The sequence below is a fragment of the Chlorocebus sabaeus genome, chromosome 9 (assembly GCF_047675955.1).
Source record: "Chlorocebus sabaeus isolate Y175 chromosome 9, mChlSab1.0.hap1, whole genome shotgun sequence".
NCBI lineage: Eukaryota > Metazoa > Chordata > Mammalia > Primates > Cercopithecidae > Chlorocebus > Chlorocebus sabaeus.
Window position 1 is genome coordinate 53,153,407 of NC_132912.1, and position 25,365 is coordinate 53,178,771.

A 25,365-nucleotide genomic window follows, 5' to 3' on the forward strand; every position below is an offset into this window, starting at 1 on the left:
CCCTGCCTCCCCTGCGGCTTTCCCCTCCGGCCTCCTGCCAGTGCGGGGCTGCTGCTCAGCCCAGCCCAGCCCAGCTGGGGCGGGCCGGGTCCCCGCCCGGGTCACCCCGCCTCGGATGTGGCCGGCTCTGTGGATGGTGATTTTTCCGCCTTAAAACCATCATGCGGTTGGCCTCCCCCTTCCCCCGCGCCGTCATCCCGGGCCTCTGTACATGTCGATCTTGCATGCAGAGTAGATGCTGCACTGGTCTCCTTTTGGTCCCGGTGTCTGTGTCACACACGGCGGGTCCTGCCGAAATACACTTCTAGGAAAGGGAATGACCTGCCCGTGTGATAATGCCTCGTCGGTATTCTTGGGCTTCTGTGACTCTCCCCTAAATGCAGACTGTCAAATTATTTTCTGATATTTGTTCACTCCTGTCCTAAAAGTGACAGATGATATAGGAACATAGAGAATGACTTGGCTTCTAAGTTTGAAATCTAGACAGTTTTATTAACCAAAGGAATTTGCTAATCACGCGTTAATCGTTTCAATTCAGTGATTTTCCCATTCTGACAGGTTGTTTTATACCCCAAAAAAGGGAAAACACGAAAAAAAAAAATCACAAGCAATGTAATATCTCTGACAAATAAACACCCGGCGTCCTGACAATAAATCTACAGGTTGTAGGCTGCGGGTGGCCAGCCAGCCAATGGAATGAAATAGCTCTGGGGGTGTGTACTGGTCCTGGCTAGCACTGAATTTGAGCTTCAGGAAAGATATAATACGTGAAGAAAGGGGTCAGATACTGTTTGGTAGTCACCGGGTTATCCTGTAGTTTAAATCATTGAATGTCTGTAGATTTGGCCTCTGTGGTCAGATTGCTTTCTTCGAGCAAATGAGAGCTTTTTTTTTCCTTTTTTTCCCCCAATACATTGCACCATACCTCTTTAATAACCTAAAATGGAAAGGACAAACCACTTTTGTCTACTGTAAAAAAGAAAATTTATACGGAATAAAGAGCCCAGGGAGGCGAGGAGTCCTGTTGGAGATGGATTGGCCGAGAAGCACAGAGAATGTTGGGCTAGACCCTTGTCTCAGTAAACCTGGTTCTGTGCCCTTTCAATTATGCCCGCTGACTTCTAAGGATGTTTAGAAATCCTCTCTGTGCCGGAAAAAACTTGAGCGGTGCTGGTATTCCCAGAAGGGGGAACAAAGGTTGCTTTTAAAGATTTACTAAATTTGCATTGACCCCACCCACTTCTAGGACTTAACTTTGGAGCTTAAATATCCTCTAGCTCTGGTTTCCTCAGCCAAAACCAATGTTTGAACCACTTTGACCTCTGATTTCCTTTCTAGTTTCGAAATTGTATAAAATATACATACCGTCAGTCTCCTACATTGCCTTCTTTCTTCCTACCACTCCCTTGTTCTCCAAACCAGGAATACAAGTTCAGACTCCAACGAAAGGCAAATAAGGATGTTGGAGGAGGTTCAGGCAATGTATAGTAAATATTGAGTTGCATCGTTTTCTTAAAACGGACGTGAAGTTGATTTTTTGCTATCTTGTTGGCAGCATTTGCCAGTTCTTTAAAAGGTGTACAGATAAATCAGTGTATGTGGTTTTCTGCAGGATCTGATTTGGTCTCTGAAATCCTTTTTCTTCGGTTTTTCAGATGCCCAACCCTCTCCTGTTTTTATAAGTCGCAGCTCCACAAACTCACTGAAGCAACTCGTTTACCATAGTTTGTCCTCTCTCTTGTTGCCACAGCAGTGTTAATGCCAAAATATTGAACCTAGCAAAAAATTGGGTCAGCCATACCAAAGCACTGTTACTGTAGCACTTGCTTGTACTAGAGTGTAAGATACACCTTTCTGTTCTACTTATCCCATTTACAAAAAAGCATGCTATTAACTCCCAGCATGTAAACATGGAGAAATTGAATTGTTACTAATACACTGTTGCAAGCATTGCAAGATGATAGAACATCAAAGAAAATTGGCCTCAACAAAGTGATAAATTTATTATCTTCAGGAATTTGAAAGGCTTTCTGGATTGGGGAAGATTATATAGCTGTGAAAGCCCTTAAATATTTTAGTGTGCTTAATAAACAGTATACTGTTTTATCAGCAAAATTTGGGTACTGTAGCCTTCCATGCTTTGTGTTCAAGACACCCCCAGATCTATCTAACCATTTATCACCCTTGTTTGCAGAGAATTTGCATTCTAAGAGGGACAGGTCTCCTTTCTAAAAGCTTTTTTAACGTCTAAGAAATTGTTAACCTTTGTGGTCCCGCTGTAGTCTTAGAAAACACATTTTTTTAAAATGTTTTGGATAATCCCTATGAAATTCTGTCTTTCCCTCTTAAGCATATTTTAGCACATTCTTCCCTTTCCCCACTAACCTGTCTTCTCTCCCATTGGTTCTTTGCCAAAAGAAAAAAACCCTCATCTGCCTCTCTCCACCCTTTTTCCTACCTTCTGCTTTCTATTTCTCATTTGCCCTCAAGAGCAACCTTATGCCTAAGTTTTCTAAATTAAAATTCTTGAGGTTGAAACAAAGCAACCATCTAGTAATAATCTCTGTAAGGGAAGCAGATGGTTTTAAGACTTGGTGGCTGATGTGTACTTTTTCCAAGTAAATATTTAATAATACACACTGTTTTTGTGTTTCTCTTTTCCCAGTTACCACATGTACCTGAGGCCGTTAGATTTGTCTGTGTTAAGGATTTGAAAGAGTATGCTATAGGATCTGAAGAGAAGTTTAAGTGAGGCCTTAAAAATATTTCTAGCAAAGGGGCATATTATGAGAATATGCGACTGATTTGAGAAGACTGGTTCAAAGGTTCTGGTGTGTTTGGAAATATTATCAAAGATTATTCTGTTAACTTTCTCTGAGTAAATTATCTGTATTTTGTTTGCTACGGTTCTGCCTGAGACCAGCCCACCTTTTTAGAAGGAAGTTTATCATTTAAAAGTCAGTTTGGAGGGAAAGTACAGATTGATAATAGCAATTTACTGATGGTAGTAGTCAATTAACGTTCTCTTCCAGTCTGCCCCCCAGTTGTCTTGATATTAAAACTATTAAAATTCCCTATCACTGATGCTACTATCATAAAATTTTCTAAAATTATCATAATTTACATATAGTTGATGAACCGTAGATGGAGTTCTCTCATACATTGACCCTGAGTCTTTTAAGTACAAATATTAGTACCCAAAAAAGTATACCCTATGTTAGCCCAGTAGCTAGTTTTTAAAAGTCTAAATGCCAGAAGGAAACAGTGGAATCTTGTAATGCAAGGGTCATTGCAGGGTTAAAGACGCCCTCAGCCTCTGGGATGTCATTGTTTAAGGGAGGAATATTCTCTGCCTTCACTGGGGGAAAAATGTTTCTGACTTATTTTGCTATGATCAATTGACAACCATCAAAACTTAGGTAACTTTGAATAAACTCACAGTTTCTATTATTTTTAAGTAACTGTGTGTCTGCATCTGCTGCCACAGATAAAATATAACCTTTGTAGGTGAATTTAATGTAGGACTTGTCTGAAAGTTCAGTTAGAGGATAGGTAATTTATGTGTATGTCTTTTAAAAGCACTTTGCCCCGAGGTGATTATTTTTAATACATCTTATTTAAATACAGAACTGTGTTGCCCTTTTGCCTTTTTATTTCATGGAAGCCAAATGCGTCTTTTCTCCCAAGTATACTAGAAAGTGAAGACCCATGGTAATGGTAGTGATCTGTACATCAGATTGTCAGTCTTTCTGTCACTTGTGTGTATGAATCCATTTAGCAAGTTTGCTTTTGGCAGTAAAGCCCCACGTGCAGGAAGACAAACACTGCTCACTCATTATCCAAAGTATACTTTGTGAGAATTAGGCATCAACAATCGGAGCTTAAGCACCAGTATATATTAAAGTTCAATACAACTTGTAGTGTTTAAGTACAATTAATAAAAATTGAGGCTGAACTTTTGGCATATAGTGGGAAGAAATTGGGTTTACCACTGTTAATAATTCAGATTGCTTAGGAAAATCGATCTTTATCTACTTATGTTAAAAATACTAAGGGTTCTGCCTGTAACCATTAAAAACTAAAATATTAACCTGTAGATGTTGAAAAAATCCTAGACACTAGTCTCTGCCATGTGACCGTTCTTCTGGTTTTTTTTTTCTATTTATTTTACCCAATAATTAGGCTTTTACAATGTAAGTAATGAAGAGAAAAATCTCTAATCTCACTTTAATAGAGCACATTGATTCATAAATAGCCCATAAATTTTGTACTCAGCAAACCCATAAAATACACATGTATGATTCACATAATCAAATAGTAATGAAAGTTGCAAAATGAAAAATGAAGCAGCTCTACCCCAAGTCCTTTCCCCAATATAACCATGAACAATCTTTTTTTTTTCTTTTTTTTAAATTATACTTTAAGTTCTAGGGTACATGTGCATAACGTGCAGGTTTGTTACATATGTATACTTGTGCCATGTTGGTGTGCTGCACCCATCAACTCGTCAGCACCCATCAACTCGTCATTTACATCAGGTATAACTCCCGATGTAATCCCTCCCTCCTCCCCCCTCCCCATGATAGGCCCCGGTGTGTGATGTTCCCCTTCCCGAGTCCAAGTGATCTCATTGTTCAGTTCCCACCTATGAGTGAGAACATGCGGTGTTTGGTTTTCTGTTCTTGCGATAGTTTGCTGAGAATAATGGTTTCCAGCTGCATCCATGTCCCTACAAAGGACACAAACTCATCCTTTTTTATGGCTGCATGGTATTCCATGGTGTATATGTGCCACATTTTCTTAATCCAGTCTGTCACTGATAGACATTTGGGTTGATTCCAAGTCTTTGCTATTGTGAATAGTGCCGCAATAAACATACGTGTGCATGTGTCTTTATAGCAGCATGATTTATAATCCTTTGGGTATATACCCAGTAATGGGATGGCTGGGTCATGTGGTATTTCTAGTTCTAGATCCTTGAGGAATCGCCGTACTGTTTTCCATAATGGTTGAACTAGTTTACAATCCCACCAGCAGTGTAAAAGTGTTCTTATTTCTCCACATCCTCTCCAGCACCTGTTGTTTCCTGACTTTTTAATGATTGCCATTCTAACTGGTGTGAGATGGTATCTCATTGTGGTTTTGATTTGCATTTCTCTGATGGCCAGTGATGATGAGCATTTTTTCATGTGTCTGTTGGCTGTATGAATGTCTTCTTTTGAGAAATGTCTGTTCATATCCTTTGCCCACTTTTTGATGGGGTTGTTTGTTTTTTTCTTGTAAATTTGTTTGAGTTCTTTGTAGGTTCTGGATATTAGCCCTTTGTCAGATGAGTAGATTGCAAAAGTTTTCTCCCATTCTGTAGGTTGCCTGTTCACTCTGATGGTAGTTTCTTTTGCTGTGCAACAATCTTAAATCTAATGCCGCTGTCTAAAACTGACTAGTTATCCAAATGAATCAGTATTTTCCCTTTTCCCAGAAATTAATACAGATTCAAGTGTTCACTGTCAAGTTGGAATTGTTAATATGTGAAATACTACTGATAAAGGCAGGAAAGGCTTTATTAAGGACAAGACGACAAACCAGGAGAAGGAGCTGCTCAAGCAAGACCTTCCGATTATCTTTGCAAAAAGGCAACTATACCTGAAAGATTCTGCAGCCACACACATTTTGCCTTCACTGAGGTCAACTGCCTTCACCGAGGTCAAATATTAGCAAGGACTAACATTTATTCAGCTCTGTATGTGCCAGGCATTTTATTAAGAACTTTTCATGCATCATCGCTTCTATGCCTCATAGCAACAATGCATGTAAGAACTTTTCATGCATCATTGCTTTTATGCCTCATGCAATACACTGTTGTCCCTGATTTCCAAATGTGGCTACTAAGGTTGAGGAGTGAAGTGTCCTTTGGCAGGGTGACACAGCTAGTACGTAGTGGACTTGGGGTTCAGATTCTGGGCATCTGATTCCAGCACCCACTTTAATCGTTGTCTGGGATTTATTCGTGCAAAAAGTTACAAATTGTATCTTAGGCTTTTCATCCTAAGCACTGATTGAGAACCACCTCATGCATTTGACACAATACTTCCTAATACTTCAGATCATAGATACCTTTGAAATTTCTGTTAAAAGCTATTAGAAGATAGAAAATATCTATCTAGAAAATAATACATATCTTCCTAGAAAATAATATATATTCAAACAACTTTGCATATAAAACTCAGCATAGATGATATCTCTAGAGGTCCATTTATTCTAATTACTAAAGAAATGAAATAACCTTTTTCCCCTATACCCAACTCCGAAGACCTGAAATAACATTTTAAAGAGTTTTCTATCAAAAGAGGTTTGAAGACTTTGGTGTTTTAAGAGATTAATGTGTTAGCCAGAACAACTCATTTCTCTACCAGTGTGTACTCCATTTATTTTTAAGTATTTTCTACTGAATAATTTTGAAATTACTTTCTTAGTTTTCTAAGAAAACTTAAAACTTTTAGCATTTTCTTAAAAACTAAGAAAATGCTTTGTTTATCATGAATTGCTGTTTCTCTTGATTATTATTCTTGGAGAAAGTCTATCAGACATAATTCATCTGATTTGCTTCTAGGCTAGAGGAAAATGTGAAAGATGACAAATGAAAATTACAAAGGTTGTCAGTAGTATGGCTCCTTTTATCATTTGTCATTATCACAAATATATCAACACAGGACTTTTAAAAAATAGTTTGTACATATTGGGCCTCAGTAGGATTTTGCATGAATTTTTTTTTTCTTTTTTGCCAAGAGAGAAAGAGCAAAGAAATAACCAAAGGTGATATACTCATATTGGAGGTTTACCAAATAAGGACTGCTTTTATTATGAACTATAGTCAGTTTTTCTATTGTGTGTTTTTTGTTCCTGCAGGCAAGATCTCTGAACTTTATGCAGAGGGTTCTTTTAAAAAACCAAAGTTGAATTTTTTTATTTTTTGGAATATTTTTTTCATTTGTTTCTCCCAAGTAGAGCAGACTGCAAACTCTCTTTTGTACTATGTCTTTTTTGTTTTACCACTAGCTCAGTATTCTGTTTCTACATTTTCCTTTCCTAGAACCAGTCAATAAATGACCAAAAAAAAAAAAAAACTAAATCATGTGTTGTTGCACTAGGAGTTCAAGGATACCAAGGACAGTCTTGTTTGTTTATTTGTTTTTTTGTTTTTAGTTTTTTTTGAGACAGAGTTTTGCTCTTGTTGCCCAGGCTGGCATACAGTGGCGCGATACTGGCTTACTACAACCTCTGCCTACCGGGTTCAAGCAATTTTCCTGCCTCAGCCTACCAAGTAGCTGGGATTACAGGCATGCACCACCTCGCCTGGCTAATTTTTATATATTTAGTAGAGACAGGGTTTTGCCATGTTGGTCAGGCTGGTCTCGAACTCCCGACCTCATGTGATCCACCCTCCTTGGCCTCCCAAAGTGCTGGGATTACAGGCGTGAGCCACCACGCCCGGCAGACAGACAGTCTTGATGTGGGAACAGAGAAGGCTGGATAGGAGTTGGATAAGGCGATTTCAGATAAAGAGGGGGTGACTTCACCTAAGGCAGGGAGTGGAACTGTGTGTAAGGGGATCAGGAGGACAAACTACATTTGTAAATAATGAGAAATAAGAACTTGTGACAGTAAATATATTTGGTCTCTTTGCCTGGTTCCCAACACAGAGCTCCTGAATCCCTTGCAAATTCCTGAGTGATAGGAGCATCTTTTGTTCTAACTAGGACACTCCTGATGGGCTTCTGGGTAGCTTCAAGGTGGGGGCTAGTCACCAAAAAGACCAAGTCATAATTAGAAATTTGGAACTTTCACCCCCACCCTCTGACCTCTGGAGATTGGAAAGAGACTATCAGCAATCAGTAATGCCCTCATAGTGGAACCTCTATACAAACCCTAACTGATGGGTGGAGTGTGGGGAGAGTTCAGAGAGCTTCCAGGTTGGTGAATGCATCCGTGTATGGGTAGGGTGGTACACTCCCAATTCCAGGGGAGACAGAAGCTGCCCTGGGGACATTCCAGACATGGACCTGTGTACCTCTTCATGTGGCTGTTTATTTGTATTCTTTACATAAGTAATGTTTCCCTGAGTCCTGTGAGTCTTTGTAACAAAATTATTGAACCTGAGGAGGGGGTCATGGGAACCCCCTGATTTGTCGCCAAGTTGGACAGAAGTGTAGGTGCCCTGGGCACCCAGGACTTAGAACTGGCATCTGAAGTAGGGAACAGTCTTGTGAGACTGAGCCCTTGAGCTGTGGGGTCTGTGCTAACCCCGGTAGTCAGTGTCAGAACTGAATTGCAGGACACCCAGATTGTATCTGCAGAGAACTGGTGAACTGCTTAGTGTGGAAAACCCACACATTTGGTGTCAGAAGGTGTGAGTAGAAACAGTTTTCCTTTTATATCTGTTGGATGGATAATGATGAACCTAGCAGGGCACAGAAAGCTAGGCAGCAGTGAAACTGAGAATGAAGTTATAGTTAATAGCAGAGAATGAAAAAGAAAAGACAGATAAAACATTTTGAAGAAAGGACAGTAATGTATTCCCAACAGGTAGGATGTACTGGATGAAGGAAAGAAGAGGCAAAGATAACTACAAAATTTCTAGCCTGAGAGACTGGTAGAAAAAAAATGGTAGTATCAGGGACAGACAGGGTTATTAAGAAAACGGATTGGATTTTTAAAATAAAGAAGATCTGGTGTAAAATTATCCTCAGGAAAATTGGAAATCCAGGCACGTACTTCTCTGCATCATGCCCTTGCATAGTGCAGTCCCTCTGCCTGTCCATGCCTCGCCTCCCCCTCCCTAGGATTCCTCTCCCTCTCTTAAGACCCATCTCAAATATCACCTAGACTTGTAAATAATTTATATGAAACTGGATAGCTGAAGTTTCAAGCTTTTATCCCTTTGAACCTTTTTAATAACAAGTTACTTTTATCTTTTGCTAAATCCAACTTTATATTCACCATTTTAACTAGCATCATTTCCGATTCCAAGACCTGATTGGTGTGAAAGTGCAGCTAAGTTACTGTTAATCAAGATCAGAATAAGAGAATCTACGAAGAAAAATTAACAAAATCCCCCTTTTAATGCATAATCTTCCATCCATCAGGCTGTAAGTTAAATACCTAACACAAAACAAAGCTGTATGTTTTATGGATATGTACATACATAATTGCAGGGAACATGATTTGGAAGGATATACACTTACATTGCTAAGAATAGTCACCCCTAAGGAGAAGAATGGGGTCACAAGTGGAAGTCAAGGGAGTCTTCAGCTTTCTTTTTGTATTTAAATTTTGGTAGAAATATATACATATGTATTATAATTTTAAATTTTTAATGAAAAACTGTATTTTTCCTTTTTTTCTTTGATCTGTCAATAGGTTATATTTTTCCAGTATCAGCTAAACATTTGCTTCCCAGAAAGCTTAGTTACCTCTTCAAAATTTATTCAGGTTAAAGTAAAAGATTTAGATAGTGGATTAAAAATCTAAGATGGTATTTGCCTACTTTATACAGAACAGTATATTGATGCTGCTAAAGCAATTAAAGTATAATTTTTCTTTTTTCTTTTTTTTTTTTTGTTTTTGTTTTGTTTTTTGGAGATGGAGTCTCTCTGTCGCTGTCGCCTAGGCTGAAGTGCAGTGGCGCAATCTCCGCTCATTGCAACCTCCATCTCCCAGGTTTAAGCGATTCTCCTGCCTCAGCCTCCCCAGTAGCTGGGATTACCAGGTGCGCACCACCACGCCCAGCTAATTTTGTTGTATGTTTAGTAGAGACAGGGTTTCACCATGTTGGCCAGGCTGATCTTGAACTCCTGACCTCAAATGATCCGCCCACTTCAGCCTCCCAAAGTGCTGGGATTACAGGCGTGAGCCACCATGCCCAGCCTACAGTATATACTTTTTCTTCGCTCCTGTATGCAGTGCTCCTTCCAGTGCTGAATGTCTGAATTTTTATCTGGGACATAGTATTTCAGATGGTCATTACTTGCGGGTGGTCATTAATAGTTCCTCCTTGCTTCTAACCTTCCTCTCATCATTTTAAATTAAGTTACGCTACATTATTGTGGGTTAGGAGGTACATTAATATTAAATGAAAAAATATAATCTGATGAGTGAGTGGCAAGACAGTTATCGTATGAATATTGAGAGTTGTTCTGAGACCTTTTTGTTTTTCTGGGGGTTCTGTGCTTTTGGTAGAACTCTTGGTTATTGAATAAATAGTTCCTGAAAAGTGAGAAAGTACAACTGGAAATTAGATTTCTGATGAATAAATCAAACCCTATTAAAAGAACTAGGTTCAAGTAATTTTAAAACCACTTGAATTTTCATAAATGTTTTGTTAATTATTGATTATAAAAAACAGTGACTCTAGCTGGAGGCTTTTGTGTGTTTGCTTTTGAGTCATCTAGGAAAAAGAAGAAAAAGTCAAGCTTAGTCAACTGTGGTTTTCACTGAATCTTTTTTAAAGTAATGAGCTGGTTTGTTTTCTTCATCACTATAGCAACTTAAGCTAGTTTTTGCTTTTGATTTTTTATTTCCCCTAGAGAAACCTAGCATGCACTGCTCATTAGACTTGAGCGTACTAAGGAATATTTGTGGTAATTAAGTTAAAAATCAGAGCGGTGCTTTGTGCCGTGTATAGTTGCAGATGTCTGCATTTCACTAATATTCTTTGGAAACATCTGGATACCGGTTAACATAAAATAACTGTTTAGTCGGTTTCTGTTCAGAATAGAAGGAATGATTTAAAATTTCTCATTGTAGTATGTACGTCGTTCTATCCCTAGCCCTTCCTCCAGCTTGACTGAGATTGATAAATAATAAACGTCATGGGTGGTGTGTCTTTAGTTTCCTCTGGTGAGCTCGCTGCACAGATTACTTTGTCAGCGGTGTGGCCTTGATTTTTAGGCTCTGTTTCTAATGAGATCAGTTCTGTGGCCAACACCTGTGTACCAAGCCCATTCACTGTCTAGCTTAGCCAGCCATGGACTCCTGCTCTTGGTTAGAAGTATTTGCCTTCATTTCTGCTAGCACAGTTCACCAAAAACCCAATTGATCTCAAACACTAGTAATTCATCAATGGAGTCTAACAGAGTTTTAAGGGGTGTGTGTGTGGGTGGGTGTGGGTGTGGATGTGTGTGTAGAGATGGGATCTCACTATGTTGTCCAGACTGGTCTTAAACACCTAAGCCCAAGTTCTCCTGTCTCAACCTCCCAGTGTGCTAGAACTACAGCCATGAGCCACCATGCCCAATCCTCTAAGACTTTGGGATACAAAAATGTAATTTACTTTTCTCCATTTCTGGTATAAAACATCTCTTCCTTCCTCCTTCTAGTTTCTGTTCTGTGCGCCTGTTTGATCTCTGTTGGTCCTATAAACCTTCAGCCTTCTGTTCTGAAGGAGGAAAGGCTTGGTTTTATAAAAAGTGACAATATTCAGACCACCTAAGATCCTTCTTGCTTTATTTTGGCTTAAATATTTTAAGATTTTCTGATTTTCTTGTATGTATATGTATATACCTATTATTTGACTTTATTGAACAACTTCAAATTGAGTATATTTGAACGAGAGTAGGCATTCAAAAGTGCTAGGCTTTCCCTGCCTTTCAGAACTTTGAGGTATATGTCACATCATTTTGTCCTTCACATTCTCCAGTTGTGCTAATTTTTCCGAATCCATTGAGTTAAGTAGAGTACCTTCCTTTTTGTAGTCATATTCTTACTTTTTTTTTTTTTTTGAGACAGTCTCAAACTGTTGCCTAGGGTGGAATGCAGTGGTTCAATCTCAGCTCACTGTAAGCCTTGTGAGTAGCTGAGACTACAGGAGCATGCCACCACGCCCAGCTAATTTTTGTATTTTTAGTAAAGATGGGGTTTCACCATGTTGGCCAAGCTGGTCTCAAACTCCTGACCTAAGTGATCTGCCCAGCTCGGCCTCCCAAAGTGCTGGGATTATAGGCATGAGCCACCACATCCGGCCTCTTACTTAAATCTCTTAGTGCCCCTTAGAATGTAGTTAAGAATTTTCAGGTGACAGTATATTTTTGATAGTTATCTTTGGTTTCCAAACCTAGAGAAGGAAGACTAACTGGGGTAACTGGCTTTCTCTGTGTGTGGGTATATCGTGTCTTATTGGAGATTGTTTTGTTTCAAGTATTGCTGCAGAGTATTTTATTAATGGTTACACTTTAAAATTTTTTGTTTTTCAGATTAACAGTTTAGGTAACCCAGTACTTGATATTTGCCAATTTCTAGAATTAAAAACATGTATGTATCACTGGTTAACTAGAAATTTAAAATGAAAATGTTTCTTCTTTAGCCCAGGCAATATCACTTGGATTAATTTCTGTCCCCTCCCTGTCCCTACTCTATCGGCTCCGTGGCTTCTTCCACTAAGCTGGTGCTTTCTTTATGGCTCCTCCTGTGTACTAAACCTTTATTGTTCACTAAACCTTTATTGGTTCATAGCCTACAGAAAATGCCTGTGGTGTGAGAGGTAATTTGTGAAACTGCCTCTCTTCCCTGTTTAGCGGTTGAGCTCTCTAAATGGGTGTAGCTGGGAAAGAAAATTTAACTTTACAAACAAGAATTCCTGGGTTCCATCCAGTGGAACATGTCTTTTGTTATACACACAGTTTCTGACTCATATCGTTCCATGACTTATAATAAAGTGGACATTTTGTTTACACTGTTGTGTGGAAGGAGGGGTCTGGTTTCTAATTTTTAATAGCATCTATTTCTAGAATATTAGGCTTGCCATTTGAATGCTTCTGTTTTTTTAGTTTCTAAGTTAAAAGAAAGTAACTTTTCCTCCACTTCAGAAAGCAAGGAAAATTTAAAATAATGTGATGACTTCCACAGGCTCTAAAAGAGCAATGAAAAAAGTGATTTATGTGTGGGAGAAGAAATACTAGTTCTTAATTAATACATTGTTTTACCACTTCCTGTGAATTTATGTAGAAGTAATAAACTTATTAAGTCATTTGTTCAAACTCTTGTCAGTTTAGACTTTTTAATTGCTTTATTACCTGCCATTACTTTGTAATACTTGTTATAGCAGTGGTAATAGTTGAGATTTGCATATTGACCACTTGCAGGGCACTGTGCCAGATTCCCCACATGTGATGTTCCTCCCAGTCATGACACCCATCCCAGGAGAGCAGCGTTAGCACCCCCCATGCAAGCACATGGTGCAGGCTGGGTGACCTGGGCACAGTGCCTGACCGTTTCCCTGGCTTACTGTAGTTATCATTAAATCATATGTGGTATTACTTAGAAGCAGTTTGAATAATTTGAAAAGCACGTTTTGGTGTTTAAACAATTTTTTTTTTTTCTTTGAGAAAAGGTCTGGCTTTGTTGCTGGGGTGGAGTGCAGTGACCTGAGCATAGCTCACTGCAGCCTGCAACTCCTGGGCTCAAGTGATTCTCCTGCCTCAGCCTCCTGAGCATCTGGGACTACAGGCACATGCCCCCACACCCAACTCAATTTTTTTTTTAAGATACAAAGGATCAATCTTAATATTATTTACAATTTTTTTTTCCTTTTCTGTGGGCCTCATCTGACTGGAAATTCTTTTTAAATTTTTTATTTTTTAAGTTGTAAATTGACATTGCAGATATATATTTATGAGCTACAAGGTAATTTTATGATTTATGAATACAACATTGCATAATTAAGTCAAGCTGACTAACCTATTCACCCCTGGAAACAATTGCAAATCATTATCATTTTTTCTGGTGAGAACATCTGAAATTTACTCAGTGATTTTGAAATGTGCAGTACTTTTTGTTGTTGTAGAAATGTGGTCTCACTCTGTTGGCCAGGCTGGTTTCAAACTCTGAGCTCAAGTGATTCTCCCACCTCAGCCTTCTGGTGTTGGGATTACAAGCGTGAACTACCACGTTGGGCCAAATGTATAATCTATTATTATTTACTGTATTCACCATGCTGTGCAATCTGTCTCAAAAAAACTTACCCCTCCTGCCTAATTGAGGCTTTGTACCCTTTGACCATCATCTCCCCATCACCCCCATCCCCAATTTTGTATACTTTGAGTCCTTTCATGATATATGTGGAGGCTTATGGTAAGTTATTTAAAACTTACATGTATGTCAAAATTTTTTGTGGCCGTAGCTTTTCTTTTTTAAATTTTAAGAGCCAGAATATTTGTATATTTATTCAGCGTGTATTTGAGTGCCTAATATATGCCATTTTCTATGTTAGGAACCAGAAATTAAAACAGCGAACAAAACAAAGTCTGCCCTCATGGTGCTAATTCGCCAGGTAGGGAAGCCAGATAATAAACACATGTATAATGTGAAGTCAGTAATAATAAACGATATGAAGAAACAAGTAAGGTAGGAGAGGCAGGAAAGTGGGGGTGAGAAAGAGGTGCTCTTTTAAATACAGTGGTCAGGGAGAGCCTCTTGGAATGAAGTTTTTAACAGACCTGAATGAAATGGGGGAGTGAGCTATACAGATATCTGCTGTGTGCTAGAAAAATTACCTGTAATTTTGCATTCTAAAAGTTTAATAATGAGTACATTTATCTCACAATTTGAGAATCAATTATATACAAGATACAGTTCTAAGCACATACTCCTAAGTATAATTTGTTGTTTTTACAGTAGACCAAATAAGTATGCTCAGCTTCAGAATATGCTCTTTATGATCATGTGTACAATAAATAAATTCTCTTATAACATTATCAGTATTAAGGTTGATGTTTTCAGAAACATATAAAAAAACTAGCTTTTCAAATTGAATAGGGAAGTTCTCTCAAACTGCCAGTCCATGAGATACTGTATATTTTCTATCTGAAAAACTTTTATTCTCAGAATTCTTTAAAAGAGATGTTGCTGGGGCTCCCATTACTTACCTGTGACTCCCAGTGGAAATCATACCCAGCCCTTCAAGAGGGGCTCAATCTGTTGGGAGTCGGGGGGTAGAAAAAAAATGCTGCAGCTGCTTGTGGGTATCCTTCACACACAAACATACAGTGCCCCAAGCACTGTGCAGTCAAATGTCGACCCCGCTCGGACTTTCCTCCTTGGGGTTGAGAAGCAATGGACTATAGAGAAAGAAAGGTAGCTTAGCACTCCAAAACTTGGAACGGTAATTGACCAAGACCCCTAAAGCCAAAGCAGTGGGCAGCCCCACTTCCTGTATCCCCTACACCAACACCTAATGGCTGCAAGATACAGGGGCACTAGCACCTGTCTGCTTGGCTGCCTCCCCTTCTTACAGTAGTGGTGAAGGGAATCACTCAGCCTCAGGAAGGGAAAATGGCTTTCTCATCTTCAAATTGAAAGAGGTTGGCCGTGGGTGAGGAGAATAACAGGTAAGGATCTCTTTCAGTATACCCATTTGAAGCCAGAACCTCTGTTTAGACATACACTATTTTGAACCTGGTGACTATTCATTGCCAGTGTTTCTGAATTATCAGAAAGCAGAATTCTTGCCAGGCACAGTGGCTCATACCTGTAATCCCAGCACTTTGGGATGCCAAGGTGGGAGGATCACTTGAGCCCAGGAGTTTGAGACCAACCTGGGCAACATGATGAGATCCTGTCTCTACAAAAAATTCAAAAATTAGCTGGACATGGTGGCATGCACTTGTGGTCCCAGCTACTCAGGAGGCCAAGGTGGGAGGATTACCTGAGCCCAGGAGGTTGAGGCTACAGTAAGCCATGTCTGTGCCACTACACTCAGCCTGAGCAACACAGCAAGACCCTGTTTCCCACCCCAACCACCCCTACCCCCCCCCCCACCAGAAAAAGCAAGCTGAATTCTTGAATTCCCTGCAACCAGGTCACCCAAATCAAAGGTAAAAGGAACATAAAAAAGCCTTCTGGAAAGTATAAAAAAATTCATTGCAGAGTGATGTTTGTCTTGTGAAATCATAGTTAAGTTTGTTCTAAATATATCCCCTTCTTTCTCACCCACCCCAACACATTTTTTTTAAAAACCACCAGGTATCCGTTACAGCACTGACGTGAGTGTAGATGAAGTAAAAGCTTTGGCTTCTCTGATGACATATAAGTGTGCAGTGGTTGGTAAGTGATTGCCTTTCTTGCTGCCTAATGAGAACTCTGGGGAAATAAACATAACACATGGTTACTGTTAAGATGCTATAGAAATATACCTTATCAGAACTGATTTTTTTTTAAGTTGTACTAAGACCTGCATCATTTTTCAATTAGTCTAAATTAAGATATAGCCTCTTTTTAACATGGGGATTTTTTAAAATAGGAGCTAATTGGATTTTAAGTCTAGATCTTTGTTTTCAATTCCTCAACACATTCTGTAAATAAGACCAAATTATAGTAGAAGGATAGTAAATAAGCTATTATCTTTTAGAAGTGGTAAAGAGTACTGATTAAGTATGTATTAGAACTTGGCTAGCCAATTTTATTGAACAATTTCTGTTCAATAAAATGTTGCTTGAAGTACAGTTTAGAAAATGATGGTAGGTTTATTTCTTGAATTTTCAGAAATTCAGGCTTAAAGCATCACGTTTTTCTAATATTGTGTAGTGCTTTCTGTCATCCTTTTTTAACGTTTATATGGAATAGCAACCATCAGCCTTCTCTTTCAGATGTGCCGTTTGGGGGTGCTAAAGCTGGTGTTAAGATCAATCCCAAGAGCTATACTGTAAGTATGAAAGTTTTGTTTTTTTGTTTTTTGGTGTTTTTTTTTTTTTTTTTTTTTTTTTTTTTTTTTTTTTTTTTGAGACAGAGTCTTGCTCTGTTGCCCAGGCTGGAGTACAATGGCGCGATCTCGGCTCACTGCAGCCTCTGCCTCCTGGGTTCAAGCGATTCTCCTTCATCCATAACTAGGATTACAGGTGCATGCCACCATGCCCAACTAATTTTTGTATTTTTAGTAGAGAGGGGATTTCACCATGTTGGCCAGGCTGGTCTTGAACTCCTGACCTCAGGTGATCCGCCTGCCTCGGCCTCCCAGAGTGCTAGGATTGCAGGCGTGAGCCACCGCACCCGGCCTCAAAGTGACATTTGTGCACACAGTGCATTTATGAAGGACTTGAAATTACTGGACTTCTCTGTATCCCCTATATCAGTGAGATCAGTAGTCCCCATTGCTTTTCAAATGAAATAGAAAACTGTAAAGAATTAACTCATTGAGTGTTTTGCCATATAAAGATCACCTACTTAATATCTATGTCCTTTATCATTTTCTGTTTTGTTTGGTTTTGTTTTTATGAGTCTTTCGTTCTACTTTTTTGCTTTTTGTTTTATTATTTTCTTAATTAATATCTTCATATTGTTAGACACTTATACCCATATTTAAGAATTACTGTGATCTGATTAGTCAGGCGTATTGGTGCATACCCTAATCCCAGCTACTCTAAGGAGGCTCAGGCATGAGAATTGCTTGAACCCAGGAGGTGGAGATTGCAGTGAGCCGAGATTTCTCTGCTGCACTCTAGCCTGGGCAACAGAGCAAGACTCTGTCTCAAAAAGAAAAAAGTATTACTGTGATCTGAAGTTATTATGTCAGGATCTCATTCTAGTGACAAATATCTTAATTAAGACTATGAAAACCTTACTTTTTATCCAGTCAGCTCCAAGTTAATTCAAACTGGTTGTCCCCATGCTTTACATAATACTAAATTATATTCAGACATAAATGCATATTATTTTTATTCTCTTTAAAATTCACCATTTAAATGGATATAATTATATTTCAATTAATCTTAATTAAGATTTAGTGTGTTTTTCAGTGGGGAATTAGTAGAATGGGAATTTGAGCCCTAGTTCTACTATCTTGTTTTTATAACCTACTTTTTTGATCCCTTGTTTTCTCACCTATAAAATGGCAATGCCTACTTTATGAGTTATTCTAAGGATTATATGAGAAGACATATGAAAATGTACTATAAATAGAAAGTGAGATGCTAGCTATAATCTCAAGTGATCTTTATATCAATTTTTTCTTTCATTTTTATTGTTTTCTTATTTTACAGGATAATGAATTGGAAAAGATCACAAGGAGGTTCACCATGGAGCTAGCAAAGAAGGGCTTTATTGGTATGTGTAGCCACATAGATTTTGGTATAAAGTGGGAACATCTAAAAATTTCTTTTTTTTTTTTTTTTTTTTTTTGTGTGAGACAGTCTCACTCTATTGCCCAGACTGGAGTGCAGTGGTATGATCTCATCTGCCTCCTGGGTTCAAGCAGTTCTTTTGTCTCAGCCTCCCAAGTAGCTGAGATTACAGGTGTGTGCCACCACACCCAGCTGATTTTTGTATTTTTATTAGAGATGGGGTTTTGCCATGTTGGTCAGGCTGGTCTTGAACTCCTGACCTCAGGTATTCACCCATATCGGACTCCAAAGTGCTGGTATTACAGACATGAGCCACTGTGCCCGGCCTCCTACTATTTGTTATAGGAGCTTTTGCCAAACATACAACGTTTCTGAAGATACTAATCTTCGTTTGCTTAATGTTTTTGTATCTTACTATTATCTGTGTTTATAAGTTCTTTGTGCGCAATCTGAATATTCTTTTCTATGATATGTAAATATTTGTCATGTACCCTTTATTTTTCAAGCAGTTTAAACCTTTCTATTTTTTTTATCTGAAAGACCTCTAATTTGTTTGAATAGAATATACATAGTTACCTAATAGAATGCTTGCCCTATCAGTATAGTTAATAGAATGTTAATAGTTACTTAATAATAGAATACTTGCCCTATCAGTATCAGTATAGTTAAACAAAATAAGGTCTACTTAAATAGGAAATAAAGTGTATTTTTCTCTACTTTCTTTTCTCAGCATTTCCCCCACCATGGACAAGTTCCTATGAAATTAAACTATAAAGACTGGGCATGGTGGCTCGTGCTTGTAATCCCAGCATTTTTGGAGGCTGAGGCCTGGAAGTTCGAGACCACCCTGGGCAATATAGCAAGCCCCATCTCTACAAAAAATGAAAACATTATCCAAGCATGATGTTGCATGTCTGTGGTCCCAGCTACTAAGATGGGAGGATCACTTAAGCCTGAGAGGTCGAGGCTATAGTGAGCTGTGATCGTGCCACTGCACTCTGGCCTGAGCGACAAAATGAGACCACATCTCAAGAAGAAAGAGAAAAGAAATAAAGCTATTCAGATTCATTTTTAGGGGAAAAAAGTCATGAAATAAGTGTCATGAAATAACATAATATAGAAATACAGTAAGTATAGGTAACTCTAAAACTTGATTAGATTTGGCCTATCTTTCATAATAAAAGGCATTTGGGCCTTTGACATGCCGCATCCCCAGCACTACTGTGAACTTGTGCATCATTGCACGGAGCCTGTTAACGTAAGTTAACATGAGTTGACTACCTCCCTCCCACTTTTACAGGAGTACCTACTGATTCTGAGATGTGGCAAATCGAAGTTATGTTCATCCTGTTAATAGCCTTCATAATTTTTATAAGGTCTTTCCTCTTCACCTAAATCTCAAACACATTTAGTAGTCTTGAATGGTTTCAGACTTTATTCAGTCATATTTATCAACCATATCTGTAATATCTCCAGCTTAATTGTATTAGTCTTGACAAGTACCTAATAATTCCAAAGGTCAAAAAGTGATTCCTTGGAATACTGAAAGAAAACACAGCCTAAACCCTAGTAACTTGATTTATTTGCATAATTCGCAAAAACCTGATTGACCCAGGATGCAGCTAAACTGACATCCGGGCCCAGACAGCTTTGAAGCCTAGGAGGTAGGCAAAGGGAGTTTTTTCTCTCACTCTAGGCAAACCTTCAAGTTTGATGTTATTTATCTGTTATTTCCTGACTGCCCTTTCCACAGAGAGTGTCAGACTGAGGCTCAGACCTGAGCCTGAACCCTGATCCTGTCACATGTGTGTTTAACCTCAGCTTGTAAATTTCTGCAAAACAAAACAAAAAAAGAAGAGGCTGGGATTTTGATTGAATCTGTACACCGATTTGTGGAGTATTGCTGTCTTCCCCACCCTCCCCAAAAGGGTTTTGCCCTTTCACCCAGGCTGGAGTACCAGGCACCAGTCACTGCAACCTTGACCTCCTGGGGTCAAGCAATCCTCTCACCTCACCCTCCCAAGTAGCTAGAACCACAGGCATGCGCAACTGTGCCTGGCTGATTTTTTAATTTTTTGTAGAGACAAGGTCTCATCACGTATCTCAGATTGGTCTCAAACTCCTGAGTTCAAGCAGTCTTCCCACCTCAGCTTCCCAAAATACTGGGATTATAGGCATGAGCCACTGCACTCGACCAGTATTGCCATCTTAACTATATTAAACCTTCCAATGCTGAATATGAGATGTCTTTCCATTTATTTAGGACTCTTGATTTATTTCAGTGGTGTTTTATAGTTCTCATTGTAGAAGTCTGACAACTAAATATTTTATTCCTTTTAATGCTATTGTAAGTGACATTGGTCTATAGTTTTCTTATGATGTCTTTGTCTATCAGGACAATTCTAGCCTCATGGAATGAGTTGAGGAGTGTTCCTTCCTCTTCTGCTTTTGGAAAAGCTTTTGAAAGGTCCATGTTCATTCTCTTGTGTGAGTGTAAATATCACCTATGTAAAGTTCTTCAGGATCCTGATGTCTCCAGCCTTCTCATCCCCTTATATCTCTGTGCACCAAAATTACCCTTTCATCTCCTACTCTAGTCACATGCTGTTAGAAAAGTTGCTTTTTTAAAAAAAGATTAACTTCCACCTCATACTTCTTCTCTATATAAGAATTTATCTGTTAGGCCGGGCATGGTGGCTCATGCCTGTAATCCCAGCATTTTGGGAGGCTGAGGCGGGTAGATCACCTGAGGTCAGGAGTTTGAGACCAGCCTGGCAAACATGGTAAAACGCCATCTCTACTAAAAATAAAAAAAAATTAGGCATGGTGGCGGGTACCTGTAATCCCAGCTACTCAGGAGGCTGAGGCAGGAAAATTGCTTGAACCTGGAAGGCGGAGGTTGCAGTGAGCCGAGATCATGCCACTGTACTCCAGCATGGGCAACAAGAGTGTAACTCTGTCTCAAAAAATAAAAATTAAAAAAAAAAAAAATGTATCTGTTTTTCAGCAACTACTTGGTTTTTTTAAGACGGAGTCTTGCTCTGTCACCAGACTGGAGCTCACTGCAACATCTGCCTCCCCGGTTCAAGCAATTCTCCTGCCTCAGCCTCCCGAGTAGCTGGGACTATGGGCACACGCCTCCACACCCAGCTAATTTTTGTATTTTTAGGAGAGACAGGGTTCAACATGTTGGTCAGGCTGGGGTCGAGCTCCTGACCTTGTGATCCGTCCTCTTCAGCCTCCCAAGGTGCTGGGATTACAGTCGTGAGCCACTGTGCCCAGCCTAATAGTTTAACCATTTTTGAAGTTGTGTTTTTCATTTTGTAAAAATGAGTTTGTATTTTACAGTTGAAATAATATAGAAAGTTATAAACAATATCTATATGGGGAGGAAGAGAGAAAGGGCAAGAGAAAGAAAATTGTAAGTGGGAACATGTTATACATGCTGTATGAAACCTGCCTTTTTCCATATGTATGTTCGTGATAATTCCAAGTAATTTACATGGATATAAGTTACCCTTTTTAATGGCTATTTAGTACTTTGTATAGGTATACCATAGTTCATTTAATTGATGTACAAGATAATTAGGTTGTTTTTATTTTTACTATGTTTGAGAGGAGTATTTCTGCACCTTTACAGATTTGAGTGAGCATCACTTAACATGTTTTTATCAGAGATCTTACTGTAGCCGTCAGTAGTAGTGCAGTCAGTGATTCCTGTTATTGCCTGTAAGCTAATTTGTTATGATCTGGGGAACTGAAAGCTAAGGCGTAAAATTTTATGTGCTGAGTGTCGAATAATAGGTCAAAGCCACGTTCTTCCACAAGTAAAATAATATGGGGCTTAACACAATTGCTTTGGCAATGTGACTCCCCTTTTTCTCTACTTGGTAAGGAGGGCTTATACCCCCACTAAGCAGCATGTTACTGTACTGTCTCATACAGGTCAACTCCCTAACCATAATAATCCTGCTTATATAGAACACAACGGTACTGTTATCTCTAATTGCATGTTAGTGAAATGAGGTCAAGAGCGGCTAAATTGATTATCCTCTGGTCACACTCAGAAATCCTATGGAGTAGCTTATATCCGTTGTACGTAGCTAACTTCCAGACATATAGCAAGTAAATGCCAGTGGGAGAAATTATTATGTAATGTTGTATGTGTCTAAATTTTATAGTGAAACATTTAATGAATATTTCTATGACTTTGATTAGTTACCTAAATGAGATCTAAAGTTTTCTAGCCATGGTAACTTGGTTATTACAGAGACTTGCAAGGATCTTTGTGTTCGAGAAGAATTTTTCTTAAAAACTGGTGCACTGCTCTTTCCCTCTGTCCCCAGGTCCTGGCATTGATGTGCCTGCCCCAGACATGAGCACAGGTGAGCGGGAGATGTCCTGGATCGCTGATACCTATGCCAGCACCATAGGGCACTATGTGAGTACCCACCGGAAGCCCCGAGGCTTCTGCATTTGCTGTCTACAAGAAGTAACAGTTTGACTGATTATATCAGAATCCCTGGGCTTTTCTCATTCAATCATAATCTTGATGTGCATATTATTTTATGTCTACTTGTCTGTTCTTAAATCGTAACGAACACAAATGATGCTTTACTTATATGCTGCCCTATACTTGTCACTGGGAAAGGACACTTACTGACCAGGGCAGCCCACTCTGTATGCTAAGACACTAGAACATACATCAAGAAGCATCCAATTCTGATTTTTCACTCAGAGGGCTTCCATTTAAAGAGGGACTAAGGCGCATAAGCAGATAAGATATGGAAATAATGTAATACAACGGTGGAGATGATGAATTCTGAAATAAGACTTTCTAGAGGAGATATTTGGGCTAGACCTTGAAAATGGGTAAAATATGAACATCTAGAGATTTGGAGGATAAGAGGAAGAGAAATAGGAACAGAAAGAGGAAAGGGGATAAGAGGAACAGAGTTCAGATTGTCTGAAGGTAAGGCCTATTTATAAAGGTAATAGAAAGTAAGAGTGAAGGCTGGATGCAGTGGCTCGTTCTCGTAATCCCAGCACTTTGGGAGGCCAAGGCAGGTGGATCTCTTGAGCCCGGGAGTTGGAGAGCAGCCTGGACAACATGGGGAAACCTTGTCTCTCAAAAAAAATACAAAACTTAGCCAAGCGTGGTGGTATACACCTATAATCCCAGCTACCTGGGAGGCACGCTTGAGCCCGGGAGGTTGAGGCTGCAGTGAGCTGTGGTTGCGCCACTGCACTCCAGCCTGAGCAATAGAGAGAGACCCTTTCTCAAAAAATTAAGGAAAGTAAGAATGAAGAGGTAAATGAACCAGGACGAAAACACCAAGCACCAGTGTTTGTGTTTGACGTGTAGTCAGTGGAGAAACTTTGCTGATCCTTCCTGGGGAAGAATAGGCTGGCAGCAGTGTCCAGCTATGCTGGCGCCAGGAGAGAACCTCCTGTGGTGTCAGCGCCTTTCCACCGAGCCCAGGAGCCAGAGGACCAGGAGAGGAGCATTGGCACATGTGAGGCGCGTGACAGAGAGACTCAGCAAAACTGGATTGGATACATGTGGAATTAAGGAAAGGGACCAGGTTGAGTTACAGAGAACCAGGAGAACCTGAGTCTGGGGACTGAGCAGAGGTAGTACCACAGAACTGAACATGAGAGGAAACATAACTCCTGTCCCTGAAAGGGGTGCAACCTTAAAAAATGAAACATTTGAGGAATAGGAAGAGAAATGGAGTCAAAAAATACATTTATGCCTACTACATGCAGGGCCACGGGTAGGCAGGTATTCACTACAATTGGGATAAATTGCTGCAAGTTGTTTTGAAGCTATAAAAAAGAATAACAGGCCCATCCAGTCCTTTCAGTCCTTTCAAGGTAAGGTCAGAAAAGGCCTCCTAGGAGATACAGTCTTCTGGTCTGCACTCAGACGGGTGTGTGGGCATGGACTAGGGGAGGGGTAGTGGCAAGTGTTTGGAACAGAAGGAAGTACCTGAGGGAAGGTTCTGAAGTTCAGAAGCTGGGTGAACTTGGGAGGCTAAGGACTAACTATTGTGGCCAAAGTTGAGAAAGAAAGGTGGGGTAAAAAAGGCCAGTAGAAACAAGGGTCAGGCCAGGTTACTGCTTGGTAGGTGACTGTCCGAACTTTGGTCTTTGTCCTGAAAATACAGGGAAATCAGCAAAGAGCTGATTTCAAGCAGGTGTGACTCAGCTAAGTGTGCATTTGAAGACTTGAGGGCAGGAGACTACTACAGGGGCCCAGACTGCAAGGGGATATGAAGAGGGAAGCAGGGCATAAAGTATAGCCTCCAACTAAGAAAAATGGCACTGGAGAGAAACAGAAAGAAGACAGCTTGAAAAGTGGCCGTTGCCCAAAGAAAAAGCTTTTGTTGTCTTTTGGCATGTTTACTGGCTGTGAGCCACAGATTCACTGGTGCAAGAGAGAGACAATGCTGAAGAGAGGCAGGATGGTAGAGGTAGTGAAGTCCCCCAGGGGAATAAAAGCCTGGGGAATTCTTTCCCCATAGTGAAAAGACGGGCCTTGGAGAAGAGGAAGAATGTGGAAATGGGGACATTTCCTGAGGTGATGTCATGCCGTGGCTGGGAACATGGGCAGACCACCTGAAGTCCAACCCTGGCACCTTCACCCATCAGTTCTGTGACCTGGAAGTCTCTGTGCCTCCATTTCCTCCTATGCAAAATGACAGTAATAGTGGTACCTACTTTGTGAGACTCATATAAGGATTAGATGAATAATAATCTAATGCACTTAGAACTGTACACAGCCCTTAGTAAGTACCAGAAAATAAATATCTATAGGTATTACATCAGGTAAGTTATACAACTCCCTGAAATAAAACAGGAACGATATAGACCCTTCAAGAAATTGTGGTTTCAACTGCCCCTCCCAAAAAGGCCAGTTTTCCACCTGTCACCTTTTTATGCTTCCTTCCCTTAGCCATTGATTTTAGGTTTCTTATCACTTAAGGAAAACTGTTCACCAGTATAGTCCAAGGGGCAGTGCTTCAGAAGACTTTATCTTGCTGTTAGCACTGAGAATAAGCTACAAATAACATACCGCCAACTGGTTTGCAGTATTCAGTGTAGAGTCTTGCTTAAAAAGTACAAAAGACCAGTTGGGCGTGGTGGCTCACGCCTGTAATCCCAGCACTTTGGGAGGCGGAAGCAGGTGGATCACCTGAGGTCAGGAACTCATTTGACAATGAGATCTGCGTGTGGTCTCTAGAATTTTTTTTTT

The 25,365-nt window shown here is 39.6% G+C and overlaps 1 protein-coding gene across 1 annotated transcript in view; it reads left to right on the forward strand.

Moving 5' to 3' along the window:
• GLUD1 (glutamate dehydrogenase 1) overlaps positions 1 to 25,365 on the forward strand; it is a 37,188-nt gene that overhangs the window by 586 nt on the left and 11,237 nt on the right. The window contains exons 2-5 of the mRNA XM_007962672.3: positions 16,015 to 16,095; positions 16,638 to 16,693; positions 18,027 to 18,090; positions 22,454 to 22,548. Coding sequence (XP_007960863.1) covers positions 16,015 to 16,095; positions 16,638 to 16,693; positions 18,027 to 18,090; positions 22,454 to 22,548 — 296 coding nt within the window. The remainder of the gene's footprint in view (positions 1 to 16,014; positions 16,096 to 16,637; positions 16,694 to 18,026; positions 18,091 to 22,453; positions 22,549 to 25,365) is intronic.